This window comes from Tachysurus fulvidraco, chromosome 7 (assembly GCF_022655615.1).
Source record: "Tachysurus fulvidraco isolate hzauxx_2018 chromosome 7, HZAU_PFXX_2.0, whole genome shotgun sequence".
NCBI classification, from domain to species: Eukaryota; Metazoa; Chordata; class Actinopteri; order Siluriformes; family Bagridae; genus Tachysurus; species Tachysurus fulvidraco.
The window spans coordinates 9,849,731-9,864,817 of NC_062524.1; the positions used below are offsets into that span (position 1 = coordinate 9,849,731).

The 15,087-nt window shown below is 39.2% G+C and overlaps 1 protein-coding gene across 1 annotated transcript; it reads left to right on the plus strand.

The window, feature by feature from the left end:
* Positions 1 to 1,385: 1,385 nt before the first annotated feature.
* Positions 1,386 to 13,759, plus strand: ctps1a (CTP synthase 1a). Its single transcript, XM_027164978.2, has 18 exons — positions 1,386 to 1,553; positions 2,414 to 2,594; positions 2,724 to 2,894; positions 4,196 to 4,296; positions 4,393 to 4,509; positions 5,273 to 5,356; positions 5,462 to 5,542; positions 7,896 to 8,047; positions 8,267 to 8,399; positions 8,548 to 8,636; positions 10,060 to 10,154; positions 10,235 to 10,297; positions 10,377 to 10,420; positions 10,514 to 10,610; positions 10,707 to 10,762; positions 11,602 to 11,698; positions 12,679 to 12,823; positions 13,013 to 13,759. Exons 2-18 carry the CDS (start codon positions 2,417 to 2,419, stop codon positions 13,095 to 13,097), a joined length of 1,788 nt encoding a protein of 595 aa, XP_027020779.1. The 5' UTR covers positions 1,386 to 1,553; positions 2,414 to 2,416; the 3' UTR covers positions 13,098 to 13,759.
* Positions 13,760 to 15,087: the final 1,328 nt, after the last annotated feature.

The following is a 15,087-nucleotide window of genomic DNA, read 5'->3' on the forward strand; positions in this document are numbered from 1 at the left end:
TCCACTTTTTGAGCTTGTACCACAACCAGGCACAAGAAAAAGTCAAGTCAAGTCAAGTCAAGAAGCTTTTATTGTTATTTCAACCATATATAGCTGTTGCAGTACACAGTGAAATGAGACAACGTTTCTCCAGGACCTTGGTGATACGTAAAAAAAATACAGAGCTAAGTACTTAGTAAGTTAGTCCTAGTCACATAAAGTGCAACTGTGCAACCTGGTGTAAACAGTGCAGGATAAGACAAACAAAACAGACAAGACAGTACAGGACAAAAGACAGAGCAAACAAAAAATTACAAGACAATACACAAAAGACAATACACAGAAGACAATAAACAGAAACAGCACCGACCAGTGTAAATACTGTATGTTCAACAATATTACATGTGCAGAAATTCTGGAATGAACACAGTGTAATGGCAGCAGTTACTGAGATATTGTGAAAGGTAGTGCAAAACAGCAATCAAAACAGCAATCAATCAACTTCATTTTCATGAACAGTTAAATGTTCCCCCATTATTCAATAACCTTATATTTAATTTGTTACCCCCTCCATCCTAGTAAATCCCTGCATCTCAATCTATTCTCTTCATTTACATTTCTGCCATTTAGCAGACACCCTTATACAGTGTGACTTACAAAAAAAAATGTTTTTGTTGCAATTTACACAACTGAACAATTGAGGGTTAAGGGCTTTGCTCAGGGGCCCAGCAGTGGCAGCTTGGATTTGAACTCATGACCTTTTGGTTAGTAGTCCAGTGCCTTACTCACTAGGCTACCACATCCCTCTTAATGGAATATTCTATTCCATTCTATAGCACTATAACTGTACATATAATTTATTTATTTTTCAATGTATTATTTAATTCAAATTCTATTTTTTGTCTATTTGTATTTACATATGTGTATTTTTATTTATTTATTTTTTATTGTCTGTGTGAACCCAATTCATTTTATGCACAAGCATACTTGGCAATAAACATTTACAGCATTTAGCAGACGCCCTTATCCAGAGCAACTTACTTTTTTTTTTTTTACCTCATTTTTATACAACTGAGGGCTAAGGGCCTTGCTCAGGGGCCCAGCAGTGGAAACCTGGTGGACGTAGGAATTGAACTCACAACCTTACAATTGGTAGCCCAACACCTTAACCACTAGACTACCACATCCCACATAAAACACCTTCTGATTATTATTATTATTGTCATTATTATTTTGATTATTTTTATTGTCAACATTATTATTATTATTATTATTATTATTATTATTATTATTATTATTATTATTATTATTATTATTATTATTATTATTATCATCATCATCATCCAGGCCACCACAAGACTTTTATTTTGAAAGTGGGGAAGCTCTTCATGTGTCCTCGCGCTCTTTCCTATCTTGTTCCGGTTTCTCAGGGGCACAAGCACGTGTAATCACACTATGGTGTTCACTAGGCTCTGCTGAAACCTCTACACGTTCCTTTACCACTGGATCAGTGTCTTCGCCCGTAACCTTGTAGCATTTACTTTCATTTGGCCTGTGTCTTTCTCTGCTAGTAGGTGAGTCTGACAAGATGCTGAACAGATGGTTAGAGACTTTAAAGTGCATGCACCACCTTTTCCTCACCGTTGTGTATCGCGTCGCTATATTTACCCAACACGAGAGCAACACATTCAGCTGGAGTGATATTAAATGTATCCTAAAGATGCTCGCGTGCGATTTTTGGTACGGAGCCACCGAGCGCGTGCCAGATGTTGTTTGTGGAAATGCACCACGTGCGCACCTTTTATTTACGTTTACGTCCATCAACACATGGTGATCAGCAGTAAGGCTTTTGTGCAATAGCGTGATGATCTCTCAATCTTCCTAATCCTGATTTAGTCTCATGCTTTTTTTTTTTAATTGTCAAAAAAGTTTATCTCCTGATTAGGGCTTGTTAATGATTGACAAGTAATGCATCCAATATGACCAAGTACTCTTAAACAACTCAGTTTTGGATTTTACAAAATTGATTATTATATTAAAGCCCCATTGTAGAGTCAGGAATAAACAAATACCGCAACCGAGCACTTTGAAGAAAAGAAAAAAATTTTTTGCTTATTAGTAGACATTGAAGCACTGGGAAGGCATTAGAGATAACATGACATGACAAAAATGGCTCTACTGTCTAAATAAATATCATCGCTGCAGTGCTGGTCTCTGTGGTGGTTCTCTTTGGTCTTTCTCAAGGGCTATCAATCTGTCCTCATGTAACCTCTTACTGTTCAATACTTCTTACTGTATTAGTTGTTAAGTGACCAGCATCTAGATAGGAGTCTGAAATAGATCTGCTTTCACAATCAAAAGTATTGCTTCACATGCTGACTGTTTTCTGGTTCTTAAAGACCCTGTTTTTTTTCCCCTTTTCTTTTCTTCAAAGCCTATGATTGCCACGATGAAATACATTCTGGTCACAGGAGGTGTGATCTCGGGGATCGGGAAGGGTATCATCGCCAGCAGCGTCGGGACGATCTTGAAGTCCTGCGGCCTTCATGTCACAGCCATTAAAATTGACCCTTATATAAACATCGACGCTGGGACCTTCTCTCCCTATGAGCATGGTAAAGTAAAAGAAGGCTGATACCAAAGGATCCTTGGATAGTTTTTCTTGGCTTTGGCCATTTAGCAGTGTGGATCTCGATTTCCTTAATGTATTGAGCTGAAATCTTAGCGGTTGTGTTTTTGTTTAGGTGAAGTGTTTGTGCTGGACGACGGAGGAGAGGTGGACCTGGATCTGGGGAACTACGAGCGCTTCTTGGACATCCGTCTCACCAAAGACAACAACCTCACAACCGGGAAAATCTACCAGTCCGTCATTAACAAAGAGAGACGAGGAGACTATCTGGGCAAGACTGTGCAGGGTAGGATTGTACTATTGTGTTGCTTAAGAAAAAAAAAAAGATTAAACAAATACACATATAGTGACCTTAGCGGGGGGAAAAAGAAAACGGGTACAAAAATTTATGGAGTTAAACATTAAATACTGACACTGGTGTAAACATCCACAGAGTCTCAGGAGGAGCTTGTTAGTAATTTTTAATTCAGATATAGTTTTCCGGTTCAGTTGGTTACCAAATGAATGTTTGATGAGATGAACTGGAGACAGAACACAGTTACACACACACACAATCTTTTAGTGAGAAGTTTTATTGGTGCTTAATAACCGTGATGGTCACATTGATGTGTTAGTACAGTGGTACACCGCTTATCGACCGGCTCGGACATCGACCTTTTCGCTTAGCGAACAGTTTTTCGACCGAAATTTGCTCCCGCTGAACGACCAAATCCCCGCTTATCGACCTCGACCCACGTAGCACGAGGGGAAGGATCTTCCCAGTCTCGCCTCAGCCTTCGTGGAGAGAGCATCTATCGTAAATTAAACTTTGGTTTGTCGGAAGAAAGGTTTGCCGTTGAAATGTGTGCTTGCCCTGGACAATGCAACGGCACATCCTCCAGATTTAGACGATGAGTTGGAGGCTGAGTTTGACTGGATTACAGTAAAATTTCTGCCGCCAAATACGACCTCCCTCATTCAGCCTATGGATCAGATGGTCATAGCGAACTTTAAAAAACTACACAAAACACCTGTTTCGTAAGTGTTTTAGCATGACCAATTCCAGCAACTTGACCCTGAAAGAGTACTGGAAAGACCACTTCAGTATCTCACAGTGTATTCAACTGATAGATATGGCAAAGTTTTTAATTTATACTTTTCACTGTATTATATACAATATTATTTATGTACCTGTATTATTTAGTATTAATACAGCTAAAAACGGGGCAAAAATTGTTCATTATTGGGTATCGGTGGAGGTCGGGAACGGATTAATTGGGTATCCATTATTTCTTATGGGATAATTACATTTGCTCTTCGACTTTTCCGCATTTTGACCGGTTTTAAGGAACGGATTAAGGTCGATAAGCGGGGTACCACTGTATATACATTGATGTAATAGTTATTTTTAATCTATATCTGTAATTTTGATCACACACACACTTTCTCAGTCATGGATGCTTGGTTTGCATTGCATAGTGTGTGTGTGTGTGTGTGTGTGTGTGTGTGTGTGTGTGTGTGTGTGTGTGTGTGTGTGTGTGTGTGTCTCGCATACAGTAAAAGTCATATATTATATCAGAATTTCTGTAAATAAACTCTATATTTCAGTGGTGCCTCACATAACTGATGCCATTCAGGAGTGGGTGATGAAGCAAGCCAAGATCCCAGTGGATGAAGATGGTGTAGAGCCTCAAGTGTGTGTTATTGAGGTGAGGTGAAATATTTGAACAGGTTTACAAATCTTGAAAAAAAAAATGCTTGGTTTTGCTGAAATTCTCTATATAAAAGACAATGTGTGTGTGTAGTTGGGTGGTACTGTCGGAGACATCGAGAGCATGCCTTTCATCGAGGCATTCAGACAGTTCCAGTTTAAAGTGAAGAAGGAAAATTTCTGTAACATCCATGTCAGTCTTGTTCCTCAGGTAAATACACACTATAAAACTAAAACACCTGTATGATTCTGTCCATCTTTTCATGATTCTGTCCACCTTCATATCAAATACTACGTGGAGAGAAGTATTCCACTGTGCTGTAACGTATATGTGATAATAAAGGCTGCAATTCATTCATTCGTTAATGACCGAAATCTGTTTCGAGGTAAACAAGAAGGTTCCATTAAATCCAGTAAATACTCTAGGCAACCATGTTGAGCAGAAAAGCATCTCGTTGAACTACAACAGTCATTTCATTGAGGCGTGCGGTAGCCTAGTGGTTAAGGTGTTGGGCTACCAATCGGAAGGTTGTGAGTTCAATCCGAGGTCCACCCAGCTACCACTGTTGGGCCCCTGAGCGAGGCCCTTAACCCTTAATTGCTTAGTTGCATAAAAAAAAAAAAAAGATAATGAAAGTGGATCTGGACCTGGATAAGGGCATCTGCCAAATGCTGGAAATGTACGTTTCTGATCATTACAGTTGTAGAGTTATTAAGTCACTTATTATAGACTTCCTGCCAGCGGGATCATCCTCATCCGACTTCTCTCATCATTAACATGTTCATTAAAATGAAGTTATTTATCAATTTAGTATCGATTAAGCTGCAGATTAGAAACTCTGCTTTGTTTGTTGTGTTTGTTGTTAATGATCTACCAAAATATCATAAACCAACAATCAGACAATTAATAAATCTTGTTTTAATGATGAAGTGATCAAATATCTAAACGATTTGTTTTATGTCTGATTATTTAGCCTAGTGCTACAGGTGAGCAGAAGACCAAACCCACGCAGAACAGCGTGAGGGAGCTGAGAGGACTCGGCCTTTCTCCAGACCTGGTGAGCCGTTTTCTTCATTACATTTTAAACATCAGCACGGGCAGGATGGGAAAGTACGGCTGCTGAGTTTGTATATCATTACAGCTCTGCTTTTAATTTCTTCAGATCATGTGCCGCTGTTCCACTCCACTGGATAACGCTGTGAAGGAGAAGATCTCCATGTTCTGTCATGTCGAGCCTGAACAGGTGAGAACTGAGCTTCTGACGTGTGTGTGTGTGTGTGTGTGTGTGTGAACCCTGACCTAAAAATTCACCACATTATTGCCCCTTTTCCACCGGAAAGAACCGGGTGCTGGTTCAGAGCTGGTGCTGGTTCAAAGTTGGTTCCACTGGCGAACCTTCTAAGAACCGGTTTGCCTTTCCACCGGTTAGAGTGCCATCAAAGCGCTGAGTGTAACGTCACTGTATCTGTAACGTGTCGCGTGTCCCAGCAACTTTAACGCAGCAGCGGCAAACAGAACAATGGCGGATGTTGCTTTACTGTTAATGCTCGTGGCTTTGCGAACATACATTGGCATCCAAACGCGGCGAATAAAACGTGTACGTGCAGCTCCGTGTAATCTGTATAAACGGAGGTTGTAATCGATAAAGTACATAACGTTATTTTATCATTAACACAGAAAAACTTTAGCCTTAGCATGTAGCTACCTACTATCATGTGTGCTGATAATGTATCATATTATGGTAAAGAAAAAGTGTATTAAACATCAGTATACTTAAGGTACTTTATCAAATGCGCCAACAAGTCTAGACCAGCAACGATTTGGTGCTATTGAAGAACCACTTTTCCTGGTTCAGAGCCGGTGCTTTGGCGTCCGAAACAGAAAGAACTGGTTCTAAATTAGGCTCTGGCTTCGAACCAGCACTGAAACTGCCTCGGTGGAAAAGGGACATTTGTGTGTGTGTGTGTGTGTGTGTGTGTGTGTGTGTGTGTGTGTGTGTGTGTGTGTGTGTGTGTGTGAACTCATACAAGCACTTGCATCATGTTCCCATTTGGTGTAAAGAAAAATCCTTTAAGTTTTCCATCACTGAACAGTTGATCTTCAACACAACAAGTTACAAGTTAAAACTATAATTCAATTCAGAAATGACTCGATTAGCACTGTTTACTTCATAGTGCACATTTGTAGAAAACGAATGATTTATCTCACACACACACACACCACTGTCACCCACATGAGGATGGCTTCCCATTTGTGTCTCAAGGTTTTTTCCTCATAATGTCTCAGGCAGGTTTTCCTCCCCGGCGTCACCACTGACCTGCTCGTTACAGACACCTTTATAAAACAGAAAGATCTCTTTCTGTAAAGCTGCTTTGTGACAGTGTTCAGTGTTAAAAGCTCTATACACATCAAATTTAATGAAATTCGAAATTGGACTGTAATTTTGTACATTTCCAAGCCTGGCAATCTAGCAGCATGCGGTCACACCTCACTCTTCCATTAGGAGACTTGTAAAGGATTTCTGTCTATGATCCAGTCTGTACAGAACATTTTATTCTAGTGATAACTGCTTTATAATAACTATAATTATACATTTTGATAAGCTCATAAAAGTCCTGTTCTTAAGGTCGCAGTAAGTGGGTTACAAAACCAAAACTGGGTACGCTGATGTTTTAATAAATCTGTTAGTAAAATAAAATGCAGCGCCTGGTTGTAACATGGAAGTTACACATTTTTTAATAACGTTAATATAACCGTGACTGAGTTATCTGTGATTCCTCCTCCATCCACATACGTTACAGCACAGTGAAATTCTTTCTTAACGTAACCCGGCTTTATTGGATGGGCTCAGCATGCGGGTTCAGGTGGAGCAGAGAGAGTTGAGGGCCTTTCTATACGACTTGAACCCTGGTCCTCTGATCAATAACCTGGAACCTTAACCGTTTGATCCAAAACTGCCCCGATGTGATTGAGATGTGACTTTAAAAGAGTAAATTTTTTTGCTTTAGTCCATGAAGTTTAAAAAAAAACAAACCATGCATTAATCCTTCAGGAATTGCAGCAATGGACCTGACTCTATATGTGAGGATGGGAATATATTATTTGGGAATATTTAGCTGTTGATTTATTCGTGGACTTTTATGGCATATGGCAGATGCCTTCATCCATTCATTCATTTATATAACTGAGCAGTTAAGGGTTAAAGTCTTTGCGAAAGGTCCCAGGACCACTTCACTTTAACCTTCAACAGTTTGGTGGTCTGGGATTTGAACTCACAACTCTCACTGTACATATGATTTAGTATATTTTTGCTTTTGGTATTTGGTGCCGTAGCCTTGTGTTTAAGGTTATTGTGCTACTGATGGGGAGGTTGTGAGTTTGAACCCAGGCTTACCAAACTGTTACAGCCGGGCCCCTGAGCAAGGCCCTTTGTTGCTCAGGATAAGATCATCTCCCAAATACACTCGCTGGCATACATACCACTGGCCAACACCTTGCCCACTGAGCTACTATATCTGACATGATTTAGATGAAAGTATTGCATCTTTGCATTTACGATGCATTTATTAATCCTACGTTTTCCCATCTCTATCAAGGTAATATGCGTCCATGACGTGTCCTCCATCTACAGAGTGCCGCTGCTGCTGGAGGCGCAGGGCGTCGTCAACTACTTCTGCCGAAGGCTGGATCTGCCCATCGAGGGCAGGCCCAGGAAGATGCTCACTAAATGGAAAGAGATGTCAGACAGGTGTGTGCAAAAGTGTGTGTGTTCCTTTAAGAGTGATCTGATCTAGGAGCATGAGTAGAAGACATAATCTTATAATGTTAGGAAGCTGCACATGCACAATTATATGGCTCGTTTCTCCCCATCTTTCTGTTCCATTTTGCGTATTGTGGCTGTTCAGTAGCTCTCTGACCTTTCTGTATTAACATGTTTCTCATTCGGAGTTCTTTGCGTATGTCTCAGGTCAGACAGACTGTTGGAGCATTGTTCCATCGCCCTGGTTGGGAAGTACACGAAGTTCTCCGACTCGTACGCTTCGGTTATTAAAGCCCTGGAGCACTCGGCCCTCGCCATCAGCCATAAACTAGAGGTTAAAGTAAGTGTGTGCCGTCTGGACTGATGATTCTGAGTAAAAATGCCATCAAAGATGATGAACTGCTACTCAGATGTGTAGAAATAGGCAAAACTGCAATATACAGTCTGTTGGGTGTTTTTTATTTATTTATTTATTTTCCCCCTGCCAGTACATCGATTCAGCGGATTTGGAGCCTGCTACTCTGCAGGAAGAGCCTGTAAAATATCATGAAGCTTGGCAGAAGCTGTGCAGTGCAGAGTAAGTCTACCAATCAGCTTGCTCGTAAAAATGAGGAATTTTTGGTTGCGAATAAATCACATCTTTTATATGACCTCATAATTTATTTAAAAAATAAAAAAACAATAATAATCATGCACTAATCCTGTACCTGCGACATCCTGCGACGAACCTTCAAATGAAATTTAACATAAAAATTAATAAAAGAAATGCAATATGCAGCATGAAGCATAAACCAAAGAGGCTTTTTTATCTAAAATAAATTCAGTTTTTTTTTTTTTTTTTTAATGAAACTAAACATAAGATAAATGTGATAATTAATAATTCAATAAGAGCTTTGTTCAGCTCCAGAATTATAAGAAGGGGGGGATGCAAAAATGAAACCATTAAGAATTCTTATGAACAAGCGGTTCCTATTTATCTTTTCTCATCCATCATTTCTCACATCCTTCTAATGTTTAAATATCAGGTGATGGAGACAAAAATAGTGCAACAAGCACACAAACATGGATTTGCTAGAAACTGTTGCTTTGCAGGAAAGAAACTGTGTATGTAAATGCACACGTCGTTCAGTGTGCCGCTAGATCTGTGGGTATGTAGGGTTTTTGAGTTTAAGGATTCTTAAGGGTCCTTGACTAACACACAATTTAATCTCTTTTACTAGTGAGCTGGTCAAAAAGTCAGCAAAATACAACGATTTACAATTTATTCGGTTATTGAGAAGTTTGATAAATTCTGCCAGTGAAAGCGCAGGAAGCTTTAATTGTTGTTCTGAGTTGTTCCACGTTGTTAGGCATTAAATATAAACTTTATTTCCAAGCTTAGACCTAACATGAGGAACCTCAAGCTGAATAATGTCCTTATAGCTATTATTATTATTATTATTATTATTATTATTATTATTATTATTATTATTATTATTATTATTATCATTTATTTATTTATTTATGACTGATTAAACCACATCATATCAATAAAACAGTGTAAACGCTGTCATCAGCCCAGAGGTGGCAGTTCAGCCTGAGTTTTGTAGTCCCGTCAAAAAAAAAAAGGTTATTTATTAATTTGTTTTTCCTTTTAAAAAAAAAAGCAAATAAGTCATACATTTTTGTTTGATTGTTAGTTTATCCATTTACTTTTGGTCTCTTAAAAGATAGGACAGTTACTGTTCACTTGATTTGAAGGTAAATATTCTTAAATTAAGACATTTTGTATTTTTTTTTTTTTTAAGGTCAAAGTAATTTAAGAATATTGAATATGTCTTGTTAGAAGTATCTTTGGCCAAATCTGTTTTCGTATACTAAATATTTCATAATGAATATGATTTGATGATTAATTCATAGTGAATATTTTGGTACCTTGGCCTCCAGCCTGTAATGACCGTATGAATTAGTATTCGTCTTTTATCAGGTATGTTAACTGATATTGACTCATTTGCTCACAGTGGTATTTTGGTCCCGGGAGGTTTTGGAGTCCGAGGGACCGAAGGCAAGATTCAGGCTATCAGCTGGGCCCGCAAACAGAAGAAGCCCTTTTTAGGTAAGAGCAAAATGGATTTAGGGAGAATTTCAGTGACTGATTCTGTTTGAAGATCGACTAATCTGTGATGCGGCTTTTAGGTGTGTGTTTGGGAATGCAGCTCGCTGTTTGTGAATTTGCCCGGAATATCCTGGGCTGGGCAGGTATGTTGTTCTTACTGCTCTTCATTCTCAACACATACAGATGTCTTGTTTGCTAATCCTCTTTTGTTCGCTTTAACAGATGCTAACTCTACTGAGTTTGATCCTGAATCAAAACACCCTGTGGTGAGTTTGAGAATAAAACGATTAGATATAAACAAAGAGAACAGATCTAACGTAAGCGGCGGATGTATGAACGTATGGGATTCTGTGTTGTAGGTGATCGATATGCCTGAGCACAATCCAGGACAAATGGGTGGCACAATGAGGCTAGGGAAGCGACGGACCATTTTCAAGAACCAGAGTAGTATATTGAGTAAGAACTGAGACGTGATGAATTTGTTGGATTCTGCCGGTTAAAGCAGCAGCTGTGGTTTTTATTTTCTGTATCTAAACTATCGTCTTTTTCCAGGAAAGCTTTATGGAGATGCAGACTATGTCGATGAAAGGCACAGACATCGTTTTGAAGTACGTCTCCTACATTTTGCCCAGTTTTATAACCCGGTGCTCTCGAGCTTCCCTTACAAGCAGGTTTAATAGGAAAAGCAAATGCAGAACAGTTTGTAGAAAACAAGCTCTTGGTGATCATTTCTGTAACGAAGCACAAGAGGACTCTTATTATAGAACTGACCAACCTCAGCAAGTCGTTGGACGAGTGTTTTGTTCTTCGTTCTTCTGAAACAAGAAAACTGAGTAAGATGTTAGGATTCACAGACAAACATCCTGCACAGTGAAGGAACTGGTCACGAGATGAGATCAGACATTCTAGAGAGTGTAATGTGACCTGATCGCCATTTAGTGACCGGTGTCCAAAGACTTGCTCAGGGGCCCAGCAATGGTCGTATGATGGACCTGGGATAAGAACTTGCAACCTTCTGATCCATAATCCAACACCTTAACCACTACACTGCAGCATTCCCTATATTTAATAATTATTTTTAGTTTATTTTTGTTCAACCTCAGGGAGCTGAACAGTGTTTACCCAAACATTAGCCACCAGTAGAAGGAATCCTGCAAATCTCATGAAACAGCAACAGATATGTAATAAGTTTGTTTGTTTATTTATTTATTTATTTAAACAACAAATATAAACAATACCTCCAATGGATGATAAAAATACTTAAAGCTGATAGACGACACAAATAGACGGTAGGTTAAATTAGGGACTATGATCATTAGAGGATCCTCGTCAGGTAATCCGATACGACGAAGGTGTTGTTCACGGATTTTTATTGAGATGGTTTCCTACAGTGTAAGAAGTAACAATCTTTAGCCTGATAAACACAGACTTGCGTTTGCCTCTGCAGGTCAATCCAGAGCTGAAGCAGTACTTCGAGGAGAAAGGCTTCCGCTTCGTGGGCGAAGATGTGGAGGGAGAGAGGATGGAGATTATAGAGCTGGATGGTGAGTGAGATGTTTTTAAAGGAAGTCACATTTGCTTCGTTTCCTCAGTGTCTAAACACCACGATCTGATAGAACGCAGGTGTCTCCTGTCTCGCAAAGCAATTTATACACGAGTGAAGCTGCAGAATCATTTCACTCTCAAAAGCTGAAGTTGGGCCACTGGGATTAGAGAGAATCGGGGGTTTGGTTTTGGAAATATGATAGAAGAGCGTTAATAATTCAATAAGAGAATTGCAGCTTTGTTCAGCTCCAGAATTATTGGGAGGGAAAATACAAAAATGAAACCATTAAAAATTCTTATGAACAAACGGTTCCTATTTATCATTTACTGTACGTTCAGTCACTCGAGTGTTCAGGAACTCATCCATGAGACGACCTTCTAATGTTTAAATATCAGGTGATGGAGACAAAAATAAAGCTTTTGTGCAACAAGCACACAAACATGGATTTGCTAGAAACTGTTGCTATGCAGGAAAGAAACTGTGTATGTAAATGCACACGTCGTTCAGTGTGCCGCTAGGTCTGTGGGTATGTAGGGTTTTTATCTTCAACCTTCTCAGTCACTCTGATCTAAACCCTGTTTAAACTCAGAATGCTGAAGGATCTGCAGAGATTCTGGGTTATAGGAGCATTCTAGGAAAGCACTGAATACCAGAGTGGCAAAGTTTGCACGTGGTTTTGCTAAAATAAAATAACTTTACTTTAAATTAAAGCTTTAGATCCTTTTTGCCCATTTGTACCGAGAAATTTGGACCTGGGTTTTTTATTTTGCAATTTTAGAATTATTCACTGTTACCTGGAATGATGAAATGTACAATTATTTCAAAATGGGAACTAAAAGTATATTTTGAAATTTCAGCAATTTTACCAGGAATTTCCATTCCAAAAAAAAGAACAGGTCATAACAGACATGAAGTTATTAATGTAAGTGAAGGACTTGTGCACATGCAAGCTTAAACATTTCTCCCTCCATGTCTCAGATCATCCGTATTTCGTGGGTGTGCAGTACCATCCCGAGTTCACGTCCCGGCCGATAAAACCGTCCCCACCTTACTTTGGTCTGCTGCTGGCCGCGGCTGGGAAACTACACAGCTACCTACAGAAAGGTTGCCGGCTCTCACCACGGTATGAAGCATAACGGCACACTGAAGGCTTTATTCAGCCACACAGAGTTCAGAAATAAAATGTATCCTAATTTACCCCCCCCCCCCCCATATTCTCTCTCTTTCTCTCATTCTCTCTCTCTCGCTCCGTCTCTCTCTCTTTCATATTCTCTCTCCCTCCCTCCCTGTCTTTCTCTCTCTCCCTTTACAGAGACATGTACAGCGATCGCAGTGGCAGCAGTTCTCCAGATCTAGAGCTCGCAGATTTCAAACTTCACCCCATGTCTCACGACTGATCCGGTCCTTAAACACGACGTCTGCATTTTATCGGTTCACAAGTACACTGTGGTTTAAACAGACCTGCCAACCTTCACACCCATGTGGTGGAGGAGCTACACATTTATACACTGCACCACACAGCTAGGAGTTAAACATAGCGTTGAGTTGAAGTCAAAATTACATGACTTCATTTCCAAAATGCACATCTTCACTGGTAATGAGTTTAAAAAAGAATTGTGCTTGCAGATTTTTCCAAGTGACCAAGTTATCGGGGACACACTTGAGTAACCTGATCATAAAACCTTGTTTTGCGGAAATGAAAGTGGGAATGTTCTTTCTACCTGCTCTTTAAGCACTCTACTACAATTAATTCTAGCTCTCTAAATACACACACGCTATTAATTTAAACCTCTATAACCCTGAGCAGGAAACCTGTTAGGGTTGGCAGGTCTGTTTATAACGAACCGCCTGATACTATCATGCTTTCTGTTCTGTAACACGTGTGTGTGTGTGCACGTTTCTTTTTGTCTTCTGTGCAGGACTGCAGTATTTTACAAAAGAAACTCAGTAATTTGCTCTGACTTTTTATAGCCTGTTTAATTGGTGTATATTTTTCATTGTACTCTATATGTTTTGTTTTGTTTTTTCCAGCATCAGAAATATAATAATATTAAGTATATCTTTGTCTGAACTCACGATTGAGTGAATTCAGGATTTTCTCGTGGCCTCTGCAGTTTTCCAGTGATACCTCGAGATACGAGTGCATTGACATGAATTTTTTGAGAAACGAGCTGTGATTCGACCAAATTTTTTCCTTGAGGTACGAACAAATTTTTGAGATACAAGCATCCGAGCCGCCACCGCCGAAACAAAGATCCCCACCAACCACGTGTGCTCTGCCATACGACCCGGCTTCCCGCGTCTCACTCGGTTAAAGCCGCCTTTCCACTGTACACGACAAATGACGGCTGATAAACCGGAGGTCATTCATTTCCTATGGAGAGTCGCAAAGGCGGTGCGTGAGGTGCCGACCATCTGCGGATCTGTAATTTTCAGATCCGTTTTGAGCGTTGGAGCCTTTAAAAAATTTGAACTTGTGTGAAAAAGCAAAAACAAGTGAAGAGAAAAGCAATGAAGAAAATTAAGCAAAATTAATGTAAAGAAAACAAATTGCAGCAATTAAGTTCAGAGAATTTCAGTGAAGTTTAGTTAAGTTCCATTTAAGTGTAAAGTAGCGAGCAAGTGAACGAAAGTGAAAGTGTAATTCCTCCTAACTCCTCCGCCTGTTTACTCCTCCCTCAACCTCCATGCGCATCTTCTGTAAAGTAAAACCAGTTTATTTTTTAACATTCTCTTATTACTGTATATTTTTATACAATTTGTCATTTATAAATACAGTACTGTACATTTTTCATATTTAAAACAACTGGAGTGGAATTTTGCGAGCGGGAACGGATTAATGGGATTTCAATTAATTTAAATGGGGAAAATTGCTTTGAATTAAACTCGTATCTTGAGGTATTACTGTACTATGAAGCGAGTGTGTGTACAAAATATATAATGTGAACTACATATTTTATAAATTTAACTCTTGGGTTTTAAATGATTTTATTGTAATAAGCCAGGAGGAGAGACCGCACAGACTTCACCACGTTCGACACGTTTCTTGTTCTTTTCTGCTCATTAAATGTTTAGTTAACTAAAATGTGAGTGACTGGTTGTGCCCTGCGATATGACAAGCCGAGCCATGACATCACTGCAATCTTCAAAGCACAAATAATATGCATTAAAACACAATAAGAACGAAATATCCATCAGTTCCTATAATGTGGTTACTAAATAACTGAGAAATCATGCTGTTCTTTTCTGGCAGCTTTACATTCAAGATTTTGATCTAAAAGAATATTCCATTTTATTTCTATACTTTGGTATTTATATTTTATAAATACCAATGTCTACTAAAGATGTATAAAAGCAGAGTCTGCCAGTGTCAGTGATGCATCTCAA

Bases quoted from the DNA above. Each gene is read 5' to 3' on its own strand.
- ctps1a (XM_027164978.2), top strand. From the start codon at position 2,417: ATGATTGCCACGATGAAATACATTCTGGTCACAGGAGGTGTGATCTCG. The intron at 8,048-8,266 runs GTGTGTGCAAAA...CGTATGTCTCAG, and splicing joins TGGAAAGAGATGTCAGACAG to GTCAGACAGACTGTTGGAGC. The intron at 11,699-12,678 runs GTGAGTGAGATG...TCCATGTCTCAG, and splicing joins GGAGATTATAGAGCTGGATG to ATCATCCGTATTTCGTGGGT.